The sequence below is a fragment of the Sander vitreus genome, chromosome 1 (genome assembly GCF_031162955.1).
Source record: "Sander vitreus isolate 19-12246 chromosome 1, sanVit1, whole genome shotgun sequence".
Classification (NCBI taxonomy): domain Eukaryota; kingdom Metazoa; phylum Chordata; class Actinopteri; order Perciformes; family Percidae; genus Sander; species Sander vitreus.
This window is the reverse complement of record NC_135855.1, coordinates 21,101,979-21,122,808: the sequence shown is the minus strand read 5'-3', so window position 1 is coordinate 21,122,808 and position 20,830 is coordinate 21,101,979. Positions and strand designations below refer to the sequence as shown.

The 20,830-nt window shown below is 41.4% G+C and overlaps 1 protein-coding gene across 1 annotated transcript in view; it reads right to left on the bottom strand.

Annotated features, from left to right (window-relative positions):
* Positions 1-1,719: 1,719 nt before the first annotated feature.
* Positions 1,720-20,830, bottom strand: part of dagla (diacylglycerol lipase, alpha) — a 35,236-nt gene continuing 16,125 nt past the window's right edge. The window contains exons 3-20 of the mRNA XM_078247747.1: positions 20,594-20,805; positions 20,372-20,473; positions 20,153-20,291; positions 19,916-20,003; positions 18,622-18,756; positions 18,417-18,494; positions 18,102-18,226; positions 17,621-17,771; positions 16,200-16,283; positions 15,313-15,390; positions 14,948-15,028; positions 14,551-14,693; positions 12,314-12,382; positions 12,149-12,221; positions 11,465-11,673; positions 7,904-8,030; positions 3,708-3,871; positions 1,720-2,958 (exon numbers count right to left, since the gene is read on the bottom strand). Of these exons, the coding sequence (XP_078103873.1) occupies positions 1,854-2,958; positions 3,708-3,871; positions 7,904-8,030; positions 11,465-11,673; positions 12,149-12,221; positions 12,314-12,382; positions 14,551-14,693; positions 14,948-15,028; positions 15,313-15,390; positions 16,200-16,283; positions 17,621-17,771; positions 18,102-18,226; positions 18,417-18,494; positions 18,622-18,756; positions 19,916-20,003; positions 20,153-20,291; positions 20,372-20,473; positions 20,594-20,805 (3,163 nt within the window). The 3' untranslated portion in view covers positions 1,720-1,853. The remainder of the gene's footprint in view (positions 2,959-3,707; positions 3,872-7,903; positions 8,031-11,464; positions 11,674-12,148; positions 12,222-12,313; positions 12,383-14,550; positions 14,694-14,947; positions 15,029-15,312; positions 15,391-16,199; positions 16,284-17,620; positions 17,772-18,101; positions 18,227-18,416; positions 18,495-18,621; positions 18,757-19,915; positions 20,004-20,152; positions 20,292-20,371; positions 20,474-20,593; positions 20,806-20,830) is intronic.

Here is a 20,830-nt window from a genome sequence, read left to right as displayed (position 1 = left end):
TGAGCAGGATGTCACTTTGCAGCATGTCTCACCACTATGAAACATTTGTAAAAAGAGCATATTCTCACCATGCAATGGCAGAATGTCAAATACTTTTCCACTCGGACAGAAAAAAAGCTGAAATATATAACTTCTTACATTTGGGAAAGTCTAAAAGGTTCCCCACACTGTCCCAAAAACTGAGATAAAAATCACTGACATCAAACCAATCTGCTGCAAGAGCAATAATGATAATAATACCATCAAATATAGCAATAAAAGTGATAACATTAACGGTAATAAATAATGCAAATTGTGAGCCACCTGTTACACCCAGAGTGATATGGAAGATTATATGCCACGTACATTATTCAGAATTGTCATACGTGAATTTCAAACCCATTTATTCATTCAGTCCAACCTCAAGGATGTTTGAGATGAACCACATTAAAGGGAAGCAAACACCTTGATGTCCAAAATGACTGAGAGCACCTTGAGAACAAGAGAGATGATATCCTGGGGACACTTTTAGAATACACAGTTTGGTCCTGTCTGGTGACCCGGGCATTTTAAAAGCCTCTATGAGGTTTGCGTTTACATATATTATCATGCCTGAACAGGTTTAGAGCTTATTTACTGGGACTTAATGACAAGACTTGTTCTATACCATCCATGCTACTCTGAAATGCATAAAGCATGCAGACCCTGACCTGGACACACATTGCTAAGAGCTCTCCAAAGAGTAAGGTACAGTAGCTATGAGACTAGGACAACTATTACCAAGTGCATTATTATATCAAACCCAAGGTACAGAGGTTTCCCAGTGAAAGCCATGGCAGTGTTTTAAGGTCAGGGTGGCATCTTTTCTGTGGTGTTGCTGTGTAACAGTCTACATGGGAACCAACAGAATGGGAAGGAAATAATGAACTTAGCTTGTGTTTAAGTAAAGCAATATCCATTTACATATACAAAACTACATCTCATAAATACATTTGGCATACAATGTATTACATTTTTTGGCAAAGGGGGGTTAATTGAGCAATATGATGTGTGCAAGAGTATCCAAATGTCAATCTAAGTGGATTATTGACGATGTCTCTTTAAAATTAAATAAATAAATAAAAAATCCATGCACTATAAAGAGTAACCAAAAGACTCAAAAACATCCATAGGCGTCTGTAATAACTTTGTCACAATCACTAAAATCTTTTAAGACACATGAATTCTCACCAATGTAACACATATACTCTCTTTCTCAAAGTCAATTCTTTATAGACCTGAGGAACATTTCATAATGTCTTCTCACTTCTATTGAGTGATGAATATGTCCATCTTCACATTCCTGATTTGAAAAAATAAAATGAAATAAAAGCTGGACAAGATTTCCGGAGCTGCTGAGTGGTGCAGGAAGTTGTACAGTACATCAACCCAGATGATGTGCCTATGCTAACCTCTTCTACAGTGTTAGTTTTTGAATCCCTGCTCAGTTAAGTATTCTCCCTTTGATTTTGTTAAGTCAGGGATTTGATGTAATGCTGATGCGTCCCTACGTGGGTGAGACAACATTATTTTGGAATGGTATTGTGAAGCTACAGTTAATTATATTCACCTAAAAGCAGTACAGCCCCCTGGCATGCAGAGAGAGGTATCTTTTTTATCTTAGTCATTGCAATAGTGTGAAAATGCTATAAACAGCATTCACCGGGGGCACCTGAAGAATGGAAATAGTTTCTGAGTTGGTCAGTCAATTTCTGTCATTGGATCTCTGATGAGTGGCTGCATTCCATCGCATGCATGTACTGTGATATGTTTTAAATTTTGGATGACTGCACCTCTCAATTTAGAGCAAAGGGCATTAGAGTCTTGGGAGCACACTACACCATAGATGATAGTGTGTTCTCTTCAGGACAGTGGCAAGGGCTAGATGTTCGTAGGGAGTTCATGGCTGGCAGGGTGCCCTCGGCGGGAGAAAGGTCGTTGAGCTCCTCGGACGACGAAAGAGGGAAGGAGGGTGACAAAGAGATGCCCGAAGAGGGGTCAGCAGATCCAGCAAAAGTGCGTGGGGGCTTGGGGACAAGGTTAGGCTCCAGTGTTGCTCTGGCCAGAAGTTGTTTGTCATCCAACAGCTGTCCATCTCCGAGACACTCACCCTGCCCGAAGGAGCCCCGGCCCGACTCTGACTCCCCGTCAGACAGCTCCAGAGGCGGTGAGCTGCTGCCGTCCAGTCTGAATAGAGAGTCTAAGTACTGGGCGAACTCCAGCACTGCCTGGCTGGGGTTTCCATTGGATAGTTGGGGTGGAGGAGTAAAAGCCGCTGGTCTGGTCTCTGCACTTAACTGTTTCTCTGCGGTCTCCAGCTCCCAATCTTCATTTTCTCTATCCATTGGTCTCAAATCAATTTGTGGGCTGAGGGGAGTGTTAGGAGTGCTCACTGGGCTGTAGACACCAGGCATCTGTTGGTGATCCGCATCAGGAAGCATTTTTCGGTTGACGTTAGGCTCTGACTTAAACGGCTGAGCCAAGGCGCTCTGGTTTAGCAGAGCTGGGGAATGGTGTCCACTGTAACGAGGTGTGGCTGGAGACAGCCGCATGGGGTAATCCGGGGTGGATCTGGATTCCAGTGGGGTTAAGAAGGGCCCAACCTCACCCAGGTGCTCTGGCGTTTCCTGGCAGAGGCAGTCAGCAGCCAGTAGTTCAGTGCGAGAGCTGAGAGATGGATTCTCCTCGGGGATCGGGGCATCCAAAGGGAAAGGGAGACAACTCAGCATTGGTGAACCTCTTAGCGCAGCTGAGGAGCGTCGGGAATCCAGACTATAGAGGGATTCGGCGTCTGAGAGACTCTCCATGACAGCCAGAGGTGCTTTGCGGTCCCTCAGCTCCACTGCCAGGCGCTCCCGTGCTCCACGCAGCACTACAGGCACTGGGGGAGGAGGGCACTCAGAGAAACCATCCAGAGATATTTCAGACTGGGCACACGAACTAGAGGAGAGGAGAAGAAGGGGTTGGAGAGAAGTGACAGGGAAAGGAGGGGACAGGGGATCCAAAACACAAGACAGACATGAAAAATGGGTCTAAACAACTTACGAAGGGTTAAAAAAAGGGAAGGTGTTAGTATTTAAACCATATCTAGATTCTACAGACTAGGTGGACACTAGCACACATTACATAGATGGAAGGAAGAACAAAGAAACAGAGACTGGAAGGCCAGGAGTGTATCGTAGTGCTCTTGTATTAGCATCTAATACAAGAGCGATAACATCATAATTCAACCATCACTACCAGGAGTTCACACTGACTTTGTACAGGGGCTAAACCAGAAGGGGTGAGGTTGGAACTGAATACTACCATACGTTGCAACTGCTCTGTGGTCAGACAGCGTGCGTGCATGCGTGCATGAGAAGGGAGCACATTATGCAAAATTATTATTAGCATGCATTGCTTACCGTGACAATGGTTTTAGACTTTTTTTTTTTTTTAACCAAACGGAACAGACAGAAACAATGATTTTGAGAAAACAATAAAGTAGCAGTTAGTAGCAGTTGTATTATTTAGTATTGGCCAGAAAGTTAAATTAAAATGAAACATGTCCCCATGATTATCCCTACAGCTTAGGAAGAGGTTTTCTCCATTATATATTAAGTTGGAGGAATATACAGAAGATCAAACAAACCGTTTTATATATATTTTTTAGGCTCCAACACACCCACAGTGGTGCCTGGTGTACTAACCGAACACTACTGTTCCTGCGGTGGTGGGTTGTAGGCGTTGGCTGCTGAGAAGTTGATGTATCCACGAACATGTTCTCTGGGTTCAAGTCCACTTCTGTGGGGCTCACCATGATCTTGGCTGCTGACAGCAAAGCGGTTTTCCCTTTGTTGTAGTTTTCCAGCACCTGTCACAAGCACAAAGGTGTAGACAGACACGTGACTTGACAGAGAACGGTACGATGAGAGCAAGAGAGAGCAGGGAGGATAAACAACATTACAGAGGAAACTAGATATGTACAATAGTTATTCTATGCGGTTCTTAAAAAAAAGTGGAATTTCAATTTACGGACACAGAAATAAGTTTTACTGGACACACACACACACGCTTTGGATCACCCTTTGTATGATTATAATAGTTTTCAATGACATTATCCAAGAAACCACTACATCTTTATTTAACTGCAGATATGATTACATCTATTACGGTGTTAGAAAAGCAGTGTATTTCAGATAAATGTAAGTGCAATCTAATGGCAAGCTTACATCTACTCCAACTGACATTAAACACCCACAATGGAGTCATGATGCCTGAGCTAGAACTACGCAAGACCTATAGTATGATAAAGGATAGTAAATCATTAGACAACTGTAAAGGGAACTTCAAAAACATGCAAGACAAACCCTGTCTCACAAAATCTTATTGTTTTGTTTTAATAGCTACAAATTGTGAACAAACACTAAAGGCAAATCACATCAACACACAACTACATGTATTTGGTTAACTTTAATGAGTTAAAACACTTAGTAGAAGCACATTGCTATAAAAACAACTGGAACATGAAAAAACTGAAAACAATGAATACAATTCATGCGACAATAAATGGAACATAAAATGGCATGAATGTAAACATGACTGAAATTCATTCAGGAACACAGGCTCAGTAAGTTAAAGATGGCATTAAAAAAAACATGTTAATAGTGTTTGGGTTATGCAGATGGTTATGGATCCCACATGAAAACATAAGGATGTTACATGGGTGAGCGTGACTTGGCGTGATACATGAGGACAAGATTGCTTTAAGTGATAAACTACAGCAAATATTTGGCACTAACAATATCAAACATATCACTTGTAGGCACAATCACTTAACGAAAAACAAAAAACAAAGCATGAAACTGCAGACTAAGTACCCAGAGAGAGATCATTTATACTTAGTTTTGCATTATGCAATAATGTCCTGCAGCCATATTCTTATAATTTATAAAAGCACATTTAGACATAGCATTATGAAATGCATGAAGAACGTAACAATATAATTCCAGTTTTCAGAGTCCTGTTAATAAAAGCCCTACACTGAACCAAGGCAGTAATAAGAGGACATTAGAATGACTAAGTGAGCAGCAATTTTACAGCAGAGCAGAGTACTACACAGTGTTTACACATTCGTTCCCCCTTACTCCATCTGCTGTTGATGAGTAATTGACAATTCCTTGAAGGGATTATGATTGAGGAAAGGCTAAATGTGTGCTTTCAAAATGGCAAAAAAAGGGAAAGAAAAGAAGAGCTGCAGCTTCTGAAAAACCCAGCCAAGAAGGAAGAAAGAGCAGTTAATGTGGAAAAAATTAGGTTACCATGGAAACTTTGTGAATACAAAGAAAATGTGTTAGCTTGAGGAAAGGGGTTAGCAAGTTCATGCCAAAGTACTTGACCAAATGTACCGTAGCTGTGAGAGGAATGGAAAAGAATGAAGGGTTGATATGAGGAAAGATGGATGATGAATCTCATTAACAACATAGAGTGCAGGTGGGACTAATCTTGCAGTGTTGTAAAAGGATATTTTTGACTCTATAGTTTAAAAGGGATTACATATTATTGTACTGTTATATACACCATTAACCTGTGATGTATACCAGGGGCTACTCAGTGATGACATTTACCCCGTCGCCTTGTTGTTGCATTCACACATTCCTTCCCTTGACCCTTTTTCAGCGGTTCACATTCTTTGAGTTTCATCTCTCCCCGTTTCCTACTCTCCGTCGAATACTCACCCCTTAAACTGCATACGGACAACTTGCCTAGACTTGCGGCACCCAGCCACCAGTTTTTTGTGTAAGTGGAGAGCGCAAAAGGAAGTCATAATGGGAAGAGAGTGCATTATATCAGTTTTTCTCAACGATTATATCAGCTGAGCTGCTTTGCATCAGTCTTTTGTGACTTATTTCAGTGGAGGAACTGGCAGGGTCTCTCCACCTCCTCTATGGTCACTTTTTAAAGTATCAATCTTTTAAGAAGGCCTTTTTCCAAGGACTGACACCAAATCCTGAGTTTTAACCCACAACACATGTTTCTCCTATTAAACCTCAGGCACATTACATCAGATCATCTTAGTCTGGCCATTTAGTCACAGTATTAACAGTAACACGGATAGTTTTTAAGTACTTCACGATAAATCATTCCTTTAACAGACACGACTAGATTGATAAATGTGTTGTGCAAATAGGCTAATGAAGGCCAAGTCTAATACTGAGTGTCATAAAGTCTATACAAGAGTATCAGAAGGACTGTTTTGCACGTGTAAACTACACACTTCATGTTTTTGCGAAGAGCTATGTGATATTACTATCTTGAGGGGAGAATTTTCTATCTGAGCACAGTTAGACTCAACAGACAGGATTTCAGAAACAGGAGTAGCAACTACATCTACAAAAGGGTAAGTGTTGGGTGGGTCTGATTGGGTTTGTGCTGGAATGCATGAATCATTTTCAACTGAGAGTGCTTCCGCATGAGAGTTGGAAGGACTGTTAGAAAGTGAGGGGATAGACAACAAGCATGGTTCTGAGGCAGAAGTACAGTCTGACAGAGGAGGAGAAGGCTCTGTGAGGGAGGCAAGGCAAGACAGGTCTTTGTGGGCGGGAGAGGACGGATGAGAGGGAAGAGGATTAGAGCTTAATTCTGTTTGCGAGGTTATGAACACAGTGGTATTGCAGGTGGGTTGATTGACTTCCAGTTCCTCTGCTTCCAAGTTTTCCTGCTCAGACAGGGGACAAAATGGTTCCAGTACCTGCAGAAACACCAGAGGTATCAAACTACAAACTAGGCACAGCAGACGTAAACACCCACACACCCACACTGACACAGGGCTGAGCCACAAAAACAAAACCAAGTAAAATCTCCTTTTACACAGAAAGAAACAAACGTGCAATTTCAGCCACAACAAAGTGCAATCCCCACAGTGGATCTGTCACATGCAAACATACACATAAATACCCTGTTATCAAAACAGATGTTCAATGGCTGTGAAGATTACACTAATTAAGACCACCATAGAGAACACCATAAAAACAGGAGTGAGCAGTTCCCATGCTTTGAAACTGGAAGAAAACAAAAGGTGCGGCAAGTTAAAGGTTTATGATGGGACACATACATAAATTGACCATACAGTCAGATTCAATCTTCCAAGAATTTTTAACTTAACACTCAAGGGGCATACCACTGAAAAGAGCATCACTGGAAACCTGAAGTTTTTGTATTTTGACTTTTATCTTTCATTGCTGCAATGTTCCATCATGAGATGGATTTAAAGGCCTGAGAGATGATAAATGCATCACCCATCTTCAAATAAGTTTTCTTTATTAATGTCAATTTGCCAGGCATAAATGGCAGAAAGCTTCTATCACAATCACTTTCATTTCTGATAATAACTGGAACTCTCTGTAGAAAAACATACACATAACTGTATGACATTTATAAGGGCATGTGGCTAGATAACCACTGGATATTGTAGTTTCTACCAAGCATACAAAGTGGATCCATATTCAATTTCTAAAATTAAAGTCCATATTTGACTTTCTATGACTCCAAATGTATGGATTGGTACACGTTTCTCATCACTGCTGTGAAACACTTCAGCAATTATATTGTGAAATCTGTAACTTTGTATTAAAGAAGGGATTTAACAAAGATATTATATTACAGCTGAAACATAACCAAAACTCAGTTGCTGGTGTCTAGCTTTAGTTAAAGTGGAAAGCAAAGTGGTATCCCCCTTTATGAACAATTGTTAAGAGACAATTCACACATACTCATCATCCACCAATTCAATTATCCAGTGTTGGAAACCAGGAACAACCAACTCCAACTCCACCACCCCCCACCCCCCCACTCCCCCATCTCACCCCCTCTGAATCCATCGCCATGCACACAGATTACAACAGACCTTGTTTAGGCCCTCCATCACCATGTGGGGCATGTGCTCATTAAGCATGGCGGGTGATATGATGACCTCATCGAAGGCCTTGTTGTCCCCCCACAGAGCTGAGTAGGTTGGCTCCTCCTGGCTACAGCTACAGGAAAAGTGATGAAAACACAAAGTGAACACAAACCTTGATTAAGCAACAGCCTACCTCAGTATCCAATCAGTCTTTCCAGAAAAATGCGGAGTTTTTTTGTGATTGTTGCGGGCAAAAATCCTTGATTATGCGGCACGTTTTCTTAAAAAATGCGATGGAATATGCGGGATATTTATGCAATTTTATGCGATGAAATTGCGGGAACTTGCAAAAATTGCGGGAACTTGCAAAAACTGCGGTTTGATGAAAAAGAGAAAAAAAAGGGATTCCCCCAACACCCTGTTCTCACTAGGCTACTACCTTAATGTAAAGTAATTTCTTATTACTTCCTATGATATGCTTTACACGGTCTTTTGTGCTTTTTTTTAAGTTGGCAAATGAGACTGATTTGCGGGCTTCATCATGGCTTCATCGCGGGGTTTGCAGCTTTTCGATGTCGCGTAATTACGTCACTTCATAACGTCACTTCATAACGTCACTTCATAACGTTCCCATGGCAACAGGGGAAAATGGCTGCTCTTGTGTGAAGTAAATGCAACATTTTTCAACTTTCTGCTAAGATATATGTGACTTTTTTGCAACAAAAATGCGGAGATTATGAAATCATGCAAGCCCCGCATATTTTGCGCTGAAATCAGCAATTTATGCGGCGAAAGTGCGGCGTATTTGAAAAAAGTGCGGCCCCCGCATAAATATGCAGACTTTGGCTGATTATGCATTGAATTATGCGATCGCATAATCACATTTTTCTGGAGGGACTGTCCAATGTGGGACAAGCGTAAAGAATCCAGGCTATGACACAACTGAGTGGACAGACTTTTTTGTGACAGACTTTAAAAGTACGCTCATTTTAGAAACCAGAACAGACTCACAAGTCGGGGCAAAAAGCTCACTAGCTGCACATGGCAAACTATAAAATGACTCAAAGTACAGTAAGTAGAGAAGAAAAGGAGAGAAAAGGTAAAGGTAGGACAACGTATCAAGTAGCTTCATTGCAGTGTTCTTTTTGATTCCATTATCAGACATAATAGACGCACATAAGGATGACATCTTGTCATTGTTAGGATAACCTGGCCAAACCACTTCTGCCTCATGGTTTTGCAGCAGCTTGCAGAAGGTGGCTAAAAGATTCCAAGGTTACTTGCTTCTGTGTAATGGCCAGACACACTCACTAGCATTACAGTAACAGTGAACTACTACAGGCCAGACTTATAGACTTCCTTTGAGTTAATTGACTTCCAGTGTTAGTCTGCAATGCAACCATCAGTTACCGTTGATAATGTTATAGAAGCCACAAACACTTAAACCCAACAAGACAGTGTTCTAACTTGATAACTGAATACAGATACACTATTCTCTTTTCCAGATGTTTAACAACAATTGTTACCATCTCACATTAACAGATAGCTCTGAAATGTAATGTAAGATCACTGAAATGTATTCTGGCCTATAACAGCCCAGCTGATGCAGGGTGTTTGATTCCAGTGTCTAACAGACTCAGTATCAATTTCATTATCAGTAAATATTATTGATAAGATTTATATTTCCCTTTAAAATATATTCCCACACAGTACAAAATTAAAAACACCATGTATGAAGAAACATGTATAAGAAAAAGGAAGATTATAAAATAAACTAGAACTGCAAGCAGTTATGACGGGGTCCAAGCCTCCCAGCGCCAATCGCCCCCAACGCGAGTCGCCCCAGATGACCCGGGGAGCATGCAAAAGCGGGACCCAAAGCATGACGGTGGGGAGGCAAACGTCGGGAAATATCGAGGGCGTGAGCCGCAAGGTCTGCAGTACGTTGCCGTTGCAAATATCCCATTAACATTGATTGAGTAAAATGGCCAAAACTGGTCTACGTTGACTATAGCGCCCCCTAATGGCCGATCTTCGCCAAATTTGGTACAGAGCCTCAGAGCGGCATGCCGAAGGAGCATCACAAGTTTTGTGTTCATAGCAATTACTACGGCAGAGAAATTGCAATCGAAATTGTCCCATTTGCATGCATTGAGTTATCTGCCAAAACACATAAATGTTGATTATAGCGCCATCTAAGGGCCGATCTTTGCCAGATTTGGTACAGATCATCGGAGTGGGACGTTGAACAATAATCTGAAGTTTTGGGATTATAGCATTTACTGCGGCCGAGATATTGCCATTGCAAATTTCCCTCATAGTTTAATGTAGCAAAATTCTTTTGATAACTTTTGGTCAGGTCCGTCTGGAGATGCTACGTACCACGTTTCGTGCAGATCGGTCGCACAGCCTAGGAGGAGTTCGAAAAGGTTTTGCGCATTGCGCGATATTGCGAAAAAACTTAGCTGAAATGGGCATGGCCTATATCATCAGATTCAGCTCGATTCAAGGAACACGTGGATGTAAGGTTTTCTAATGTGCAATGTGGGAGTTATAGGCAAAAACACATTTGACGTAATTATAGCGCCACCTAGTGGTCCATATGTGTAATTTTTTTTGTATGTTAGGTCCATGACCCATTGTACATCTAACCTGTAAATTTGAAGTTGCTCACATTAGTGAAAGTGGTTAATCCAAACCTGGGTCCCATAGGCCACGCCCACTTTGGGCATACCAATCAGTACCCCACTGGAGGTGTGCCTCAGGAGTGGCCCTAGATGGTACCCTCGGATGAGCCGTTCATGAGATATAAACTATTGTACTTGTAGCGCCCCCTAGTGGCCAATTTTCGTAACATTTGTTTTGTAGGCCCAGAGGGTCATGGCAAACAAGAATCTAGAGTTTGGTTTTGATAGCATTTATTTTAGTCTAGTTATGGCAAAGTTCGTGTTTTCGTAGCTAGCTACACAAATTTGTTTGTGCATAATTTGCGCAATTTTTATCAGATAAAAATTCTTTTGATAACTTTTTGTCAGGTTGGTCTGGAGATACTATGTACCAAGTTTTGTGCAGATCGGTCGCACAGTCTAGTTTTTCGCGTATAAAAGTATAGGCGGAAATGGGCGTGGCCTATATCAGGAGATTCAGCTGAATTCAAGGAACGTGTGGATGTGTGTATTTTTAATGTGTGGATTTGGGAGTTATAAGGCCAAAATGCATTTTTGTTTTCTCTTTCTGCTATAGCGCCACCTAGTGGTGGAAGTGGCTGATTATTTTTTTTGTCTGAGGTCCTTGCAGGGATCTGGACCAGTCCAGTTCTTTTATTTTACAGGTGTGAAACAAATACAAGATTTGCTTTAAGTGAACTGTGTCCACGCATCAGTTATACAACCACTTTCCCATTTGTGCTGTGGAGTTGTGTGGTGGCAAATATATGTAAAGACGAGCTTTAAGGGCCAATACCACTCAACTGATGACTGATCTCACTTCTGGAATCTTACACAGGTAAATCAGTAAAACAAATAAAATGCTATAACCTACAGACAGCTTTCAAATCAATTTTCTCACCATGTCTCTGGGGGATGGTTGTGCACCACGTGGATGATCCTGCCAGGAGGGTAGAGGGGGGTGGAGGCTGAAAGGGCAATGCTGAGGTCACTGGGGTGGAGCCACAGGCGACTGCTGGGGGGCGCTGCTGACTGAGACTGAGGATCCTCATCCTCCACTGGAAGCTCTGATTTCGGAATGCATTTGGTGCCTCCCGCAATGATCCTCCACTGTTGCAAAGGAAAAAAAAATGCTGTTCGGTTAAGTAACATAACATCAAAATCTAAATATATAGTCTATATATTGTATGTGTTTCTGCAGCAGCCAGGGGTTAACCTTTAGCCAGGTTAGCTTTAATAATTACAGCGTAGATACTGTGACTGCAGTGTTGTGAGGGGTTGTGTGGAAGCCTGAGGTTTTTTTAATCAGCCACTGCAAAAACTATAAAATATAAAAATACAGCAGATGTGTGGTGCTACTGGAAAAGAAGAAATGCAACATTCACTAGCATTTGTAGAGTAGAGATGTGTTTGTCGTCAATAACCCATAAAGCATTCCCCCCAATTTGCGAGGCAGCACTGGGATGCTCTTGGCAAGACCAGCCTACTGCATCTGTTTTTCACATCTTTCTTTTGATAATTTAGTACAACGGGTCTACAAGTCTATCTGACTGTGATCTTCTACAGTGTCAAGCGATTTAGTCACCTTTGGCTTGTTACTTTTCTGCAAGACTTCCAGAAGGTGGCGTCGGAAACCCTCCAGTTGTGACAGGCCAAGCCTATGAGAGAAGAGCAGCATATATGTCTAATGTGGTAATACTGCAGCAAAGTGAAGTTAACCACAGAATAATGGATATAGTAGAAGAGATACCTCGGTACAAGGTCTTTTCCTAATACCACAGATGTGACAAACTCTTTGGAGTACTCCATGGCATCCTCACTGGGTGGATAAAAGAAAGAAACAGTTACATTATGTCAACAGAAGAGTTAAGGGTGTGACCTCTTCACACACATTAACAACTCACACTTCAAGGAAGCATTTGTTTTAATGCAAAGTTATTCTAATAATGCAATATGATGGACTATACACAATTCAAGTATCAAGTATTTATGGAACACATATCTGACAACAAATGTACTCTGGTTGATGCAATACTGGAAATGATGGACAGAAAATTATCAAGAGAAGATTATTGATAACAAAATTCAGGAACCACAGAAAAAAAAAAAATTGCGGTAGCAGAAGTGGTCCCTCCCTTCGCATTTCCTTATGTGTCACACCATAAAAGATGCAAACAACAGCAAATTAATTTCCACATTTGATTTGCATGTGAATAGATGACCAAAAAAGGGCATCAAATGTGATCACACAGACTTTAAAAAGGACATGATCAATCGTGCGTGGAAACGGGTTCTTGAACGGGGCAACCAAGAAGAGTGTATAATGAATGAACACAAGAAAAACACGACAATGTATAAAAGGCTCCATTACCTTGTACCTCACGTTATGGCTCTGTAGCAGGCGTTTTTGTAAAAATAGGTTAACGATTGTGTCATAACCACGCGACTTACTGTCGCATAGTAGAGGAATAACCGTACAGTACAGGAGAAGCTCGCAGGCAGTTTCGACTTACATTAGCTGTATAAGTTTAATTACTAATGTTAACTAGCATTTTAGTTAGCAATAATTAGCCTGTGTCCATGTTATCTCCTTACATATACCTACGCACTCCGTCTCTGAAAGATTGGGAATGATTGAGATTTCTCTTGGCACAGCTACCAGAAGACTTACAACTTTCAGACAGGTTGGTCATGTCACATTTATGTCATCTCTCTCAGTTGGAGGCTGCGCAGTAACGTTCAGCCATCACCGGAAAAGTGCTTCTAATATCGTTCACTGGTCTCCGTCCAGAGCAACGGGATCTGTTGGTCCATTCTTATATAATGTCTATGGATAGACTCTCTTCCTGCATGTTTGTATAGCAAACACAGTAAACACTGCAGCCAGCTGTATGGCAGGGTGTTAAGACAGTGCTCAGATGTAGACAGACAAAATGCCAATGGACTCTAAACCAATGGGCCAAAAATAAACGTGAATAAAGACAAATAAAGCGCAACGCATAGTCTTTAGGTACATATCCAAAACACTTTTTTGTGTCTCTTGTACTTTACAACACCCTGGTTTTTCTTTGTGACACAAAAGGATATAAGTTTCAGACTAATGGAACAAATTAATATAATTTGGCTCTGTGCTCCCAACCTGGGCACATGGCAGGTCTGTCACTGTTTGGCTTTGTTATAAAAAGGATGTACACATATTTGTATAACAATAATAGCATTACAATTCAGTTGCTATCAAATCATTTTGGGATGACGTCTAGCTTCTAATCCATTAATTCCACCTTTTAAGTTATCTTGAGACACTTTACAGACAGAGTAGGTCTAGACCACACTCTATAATTTACAAAGCCCCAACAATTCTAGTAATTTCCCCAAGAGCAAGCATTTAGTGCGACAGTGGCGAGGAAAAACTCCCTTTTAGGAAGAAAACCTCCTACACAACAAACAATACAATACACAACCCGGTTTGATGGAACCTTTGTTGCAGGTCATACCTCCCTCTCATCCCTTGTTCCTGTCTGCCCCTGTATTGTCAAATATAGGCAACAACTACACCACATTGCTCACACTGTCATGTTTAGTCTCCAGTGCAAACACAGGAGGGGCCATTTCTGATGAACTGAAAGTTCACAGCTCTGTTGAGCAAAAATATTTATATTAAGTGCAGACCTGCGGTACCATTAGGTGTGAAGGTTTAGCAGTGATGTGTACTGAACAACAGCTACAGACCCAGGGCTTTAGTATACAGTGGTGACCGGGGTATATAACCTGTGACAGCAGTCTGGTATCAAACGGTCAAACACGGGTTGAACATGTGCTTGCGCTGATTGAGGGCGCCCTGGTAGCTCACCTGGTTGAGCGTGCACCCCATGTACAAAGGCTCAGTCTTTTAATGACTTCCTGAATAATGTACTCAAACAGAATAACTGATCTTCCCTTGTATAGTCTTTTGTACATCCTATAAACACACACACATGATTCACTCACCTAAAAAGGCCACCAGGGGGAGAGTAAGAGTAACAGTGAAGTGTGGGATACTGAGGTCTCAGCAGGAAGGAGAGGATAGCAGCAGTGCCTGCACCAAGAGAATGCCCAACTATGACCAGCCCATAGTGCATGGTGCCCTTGTTCTGTGAGAGACAGAGTAGTTACGCTCACAACAGCACACTTTTGTTGGCACAGTGAAGATAATCACTTAAACATATTGCCTCTACTGCTATTCACAGAATTCTTTGTATAGAGTAGGGTTAGTGTTAGTGTTGCACAGCTCGCATAGTCTTGAATCAAGTACTACAGTGGTGTCAACACAAATCCAGAGTGCAAATTAAGGAAGAGGTTCATTATTGAGCCCGCCATTCGTTATAATGTATAGTGAGTCGTGTACCAAGTCTCTTCCAAAGGCTTGTGACAAGATCATTTCCTGCTCCAGTTTCTTCTTAATGTATTCTGCTGAGTAAACCATCCCCTGAGAGTAGAAAAAAAGATAAGGGGATTTAGTGGAGGGGAGGACGGCGAGAGAGACAGAAATATGAACAGGTAGTCTGCATCATTAATCTCTTATTAAAATATCCACAGCAATTATTCTACTGTTAACAACTGAAATGACCTTTGGAGTCTGGGATTATGTTAGCCTACTTGTTGAAAGTGCGCAATTGAGAACAGAGAAGTGTTAGGAGGAAAAATCTCATAGGAGACTGTACAGACGAGTATACTTAATGTATTGTAGGTGAGGGTTTTTGAAAAAGTAACCTTGTGGCCAAGCCAGGTCCCGTGCTGCTCCTCTAGAGGCAAACGTTCAGAATCCCCCGTCAGATCAGTCAAGGCGTCCTGATACACACAAGACAAATTAAAACAATCTACAAAAGACAGCATAAAGCAGAGGACACAGGTGGATGAAGTGAAAAACGGGGAATTTAGACAGAGAAAGCGAAACATCCTATTAATTAAAATGCACAGATTAGGCACAGGAATTAAAAATGGCATTCATAATCTCCATTGCCACTTGGATTATTATTAGTAATACTTTATTAACTGTACCTGGAGAGCTGTAGCAAGAGCTATAAGACCATGAAAGAATGGTATAAGCTTATTTAGACTCCATATGTCAGTCTTACTTTAATGCTTTTTTTCGCCAAGCAAGGTGTTTCTTGGCTCAACATAAGGCTACAGTGGTACCTCATGGGTGGAGAACCACAGCTTTTGAAAAGGTGTTTCTTATCTTAATAATGCGTGTCAGCAGTTTGACATTTGCCCTGAGAGCACTTATTTAGATTTATATATTCACACCATGCAAATGCTTCTTTAAACTTTGTACTCTGTTTGTAACGTCCCACACTGCATGTGCAGTACCTACATGTTTCAACTGGTTAGGAGCAAAGCATCAGAGATGAGCAGTTATTTTCCTTTAAAAAACCACACAAAAAAACAGGACATTGAGTTCTAAAAGTAGTCACGTTTCTGCTCTATGTGAGAAAGGTGTAGGTCAGAGTTTCAGAACACTGCATTACAGTATGAAAACTCCACCTGCTCTGGAGGTGTTGGTGTCGTGAGGTACTGAAGGGAACATGGTGCACTAATGTTTAGAGGGAGTTTAAGATATATTACTGTAAAAACAAGACAAGAAAGCGAAAATTCACCTTTGGCGATAGCGTTCCTCTGATACTGATGACAACCTTTTTTTTCACATGATCCACTGCCACAAAAAACGGAGTCTCATAAACCTGTAAGGAAGATGCAAAGCAGACAGTAAACGGTGGTAAGTAAGTGAGGGGAACAAGGGACAGGCAGAGTGAGGAGGAGGAGACAAATACTTGTTAGTTTCAACTTCTATCCCAGCAAATGGAGCACTTCCTAAGCCTTTGTCGTCACACCTTTCTCCACTTGGCACCACACACAGTAATAAAAGTCATCCATGAGAGAAATTTATAGATGGAAACTCAGCGCTAACCTCACCAAGAAGTGCTCTGCTTTAGAAATCATCACCATGTGGCTCAAGTGTGAATGTGAATGCTGTGGAAATTCCACATACAAATAAAATCAGTTAATTAAATATCCAATGAAGAAACTATTTTAACAAATATTTATTTTTATTTCATTGGGCATATGCGTGCCCATTTGGATGGGAAAATAATAGGAGTTTGGCATGACTGGAGTGAAATTATTTTGACTTTTAAAACTACACCAAAACAGTGGGGTTAAACTGTGTTCCTGTAACTTAGAAAACTAATTTTCTGTTTGTGTTAACTTTGACCACAATATTTTTTTTCATATTTTAGCATTATTATTTGACAACCTGGGACTTCTTTTTATAGGTGTGACCGTGCAGCCAATCAGTTCAAACAGCCATTTGTACTCCCTAACTTATTGTCTTAACACAGCGATGCAGGCAACGACCAGGCAATGATATACCCACCACACAGGTCCCCAACAGTACCCACTCAACAGAAAGTAAAATTCAAAAGTGAATGAAAACTGTTCACATCATCTCAACAGGAACATGACAAGTGAACTGTAAATTACTCAGTAGAACAGGAACATGACAATGTACCAAAAGCCAGCAAGAGAGCATCATATGTTGAGAACAGAAATGCAACCCTCAGGCCACCAAAGTGGACACTCTTTGAATGCACCTTAAGAGTTTGTCCATGATGACCACAAACAGCCTTGGCGGAGTCCTACACCTACTGAAAACCCACTTGACTTACTGCCAAAGTTGAGGACACAGCAACTCGGCTCCCCATATCTCAGCAACTAAACTGATGAGTAAAGTGTTATCAAAACATTTGCAAATGATGGCTGAAACTCCAAAATAAAGCCACGAAATGATCAGACTGGCTTCTAGTTTGTGGATGTTAAGCACTGCACAGCGGCCCTGTGTTAATTGATGTTTGTTTGACAAGATTACCGTCTGGTTTGCAAGCATAAAATTGTATGCAGGGCTCTGGGGCTCCTGGCGCTGTTCCTCAGACTTCTCCACACAATCCGTCCTTTGTCTATTTTAGGAAGTAAAGCCCAAACACCTCTGACTGCTCGTTAAGACAGTTGCCGCATTACTCACAGCATCGTGGCAGGAAGTGTAGACAATCTGAACCTGCTTGAGGTCCCTGTCCAGGAAGTGTCTCCGTATGGCCAAAACATTACAGCCGCAACAATTGTCCTCCTCCACTGTCACAGACTGAGACAACCGAGAGCCAGACACTGAGGTACAGCTGGGGTGAGAGTGGAAGATAAGAAGAAAACAGATGAACACATAAATACAAAACACAGATAAATGGCTATTTTGTTTTGTAAAACAGTATGTTGGACAAAAACAAGAGAAAAGAGGAAAAAGGGAAGGTTGCAGAGATATAATCTAGCATCCCAGTGCAGGTGATGTGGTAAGAGAATGTGATTAATTCGACATTGCTTGAGTCTAACTAGAGTGGTATTGCCTCAGTGGGTTACCACTTGGCAAGTGTGAAACTTGCACTGGAGAGGCGCAAGAGGCACAGAAGCCAAATAGATCAAAATTGTGCGGGTGTATATGTTTAAGTGCTTACGGGCAGGAGCTGGCGAGGCGGCACAGCCCACAGGCAGGCTTCCTCATTAGGTACATGGGCCAACCGTATGCAGCCAGGGCAAAGAGCATGTAATAACAGACATCCTTGTACATGTTCATCTCGGCCTGGGAGAGGGAGAGGCAGACAGATGGACACACACAAACACAAGTCAGAACAGCTGAGGAATAAGAGTATTATAACACATTTAGAAAATCCTGATATTCAAATATTCATTTTCGATTAATACATGCAGTGAACACACACAGACAGACACAAACTTCACTTTGTTAATTTATCACAGAGATAGAAACTCACCGAGTTCTTAAGGTCCAGGTATCTAGTATTACGAGTAACAGGCATTCCAGATAAGAAGGCTAAAATGTCATTGTTGGCCTTAGGAGAGAGAGAGAAAAGAGAAAAGAAGAAGAAGAAGAAGAATAGAAACGCTATTTTCATTACAACACATGCCTACGCAAGCACAAAACTACAGACATTAATATAATTTTATAGACAGTGATACCTGGTCCAGGATAGCAGATCTCTTAGACCTCTGCCTCTGGCGGAGAAGTACCAGGCCAGCAATAATATCACTAGGCACAATGTCCAGGTCTCTGAAGAACTCTGCAAAAAGGCTGGCCACTTCTGAATACGCATCCTGGACAGTAGAGCAGCAGATATCAGGACACGTTGGCAAAGCACAGAAATTTAAACCCGATTGAACTACAGGAGGTTTCATTTCATCATGCAACCTTTAAACTGTCTGACCCTCTAGCTTGTTGTGCTCCGTTTCAGTAAATGATAGTTAATGTCAATGTTCCTTGTTGATTACTGTAATTCACACTTTGACAGAACCAAGTCTGTATTCATGTATGTCATTGTAGGGAGATATGGTATAACTATATATTTAACGATATTTTGAACGCTTCAAAAGGACACTAAGCTGAGGGTTTGTCATGTCCAGTGGATTTGTACCAAGATTTGTACCTCACTGAGGACAGCATGTCTTAGTATTTCTCAAGTACTAGTTTTAATTTAGTCAGTGGAAAAAAATACACTGGACTGTTGCCATGGTCCTGCCCGACACCCTGCTACGCCCTGCACTGCTACTACTATTATTTCTAGTCACAGCTCTATGTTTATTGTTTTAATTGCCACTGTTATAATATATATATATATATATATATAGATAATTATTATGAATCACATTTCTCAAGTATATCTGTATCAGTGTCTCTGTGTCCCAGCCGGCAGCGGCAGATGGTCGCCCACCAAAAGTCAGGGTCTGTCTGAGGTTTTTGCCTGTAAAAAGTAAATTTTTCTTTGCCACTGTCACACTAAATGCTTGATCTTGGGGAGGAATTATTGGGTCTCTTTAAATGATAGTGTGGTCTAGACCTATTCTATCTGTAAAGTGTCCTGAGACAACTCCTGTTTGACACTAAAAATAAAATTGAATTAAAAGCTGATGGCAATCTTTCATGGATTCAATTCTGCATTCCAGTCTAGTAAATGGCAGTTACTAGAAGTAATGTGACTGCAGTTATGCAGACTGACTTTTTTGCGGGCAGCTTGTTAATTGATTTAGCCTGAAATGAAATAATTTTATATTCATATTTTATATGAAATTCTTAATGTTGCTGGTAAGTAGATGAGCAGTGAGTTCCTTTGTGTCACAGACCTGACTTATCCTGTCAGGGCTTATTTTAATGACTGGTTTACTGGACGTTACAATGCCTGACACATTTCTGGTTTCATTCCTGTCGGTTTACTTTTACCACAGAGAATAAAAAGGGTAACTGTGTGTTGTGACTCACTGATTGGGTATCCTGGGCTCTTGTGCAGCACATGAAGAACTTAAGTCTCCTGCTCCAGCTGCTGGCTTGGCCTTCCTCTAGCCGGTGTCTAATAGAGCGAAAAAGGAAAGGAGTACGGTCAAGACTGAAAAAACAGGTCAAATGTGTATGCCTGGATGCTGTGCTTTGGTCGAGTTTGGTGTCAAGACAAAATGAGAGACAAAGACCGAAATAGAGAAGCAAAGTGCCTGTTAATACCTGAGAGTGTACGTAGTGAGGTTGCGCTGACGCCGACGGGTGGCTTTCAGTTTGACAAAAGTCCGACCAGTAGGATCAAAGGTGCACATGAGGGTAATGCAAACGCTGAATATCACTAGCCAGTTGCATGCAACGATTCCTGCAGAGAATATAAAAATATCATTCATATTCAAGTATAACAAACCCCTTTGAACTCCCTTTATATCCTTATTCACTCACCCAAAGCCAGGTTTTTGGCAGTGACATCAGAGCATGGCTGGTAATACTGGAGAAGCCAGGTAATTCCCACCACAGCATATACTAGCTCGACCAGCAGAATAGCTGGAAAGAGAGTCAAACAAGTCAAAACTGACTTGGAACCACAAGTAATCCTCATAAGCATCAAGTAAATTCAAGGTAATTCTGTTTAAATGAAGAAGAAAAAAAAACAGTGTGTCTTACCGAGCCGTATGTAGATGACATACTGCACAGCTTCCCTGGGCTGTGTGTACAGAATGCTGCCTCTCATGCTCAACCACATGATGGCGCTCTCACAGATAAGGCAGCTGACCAGGATGCCCAGGTACCCTCGGCCATGGTCCACCAGCGTTACAGAACAGGACTGTTCTGAGCCATAGGGGAGGCCGAACAGAACCACAGACAGAACCACCAACCTGAGAATGAAAGCCAACGGTAAGG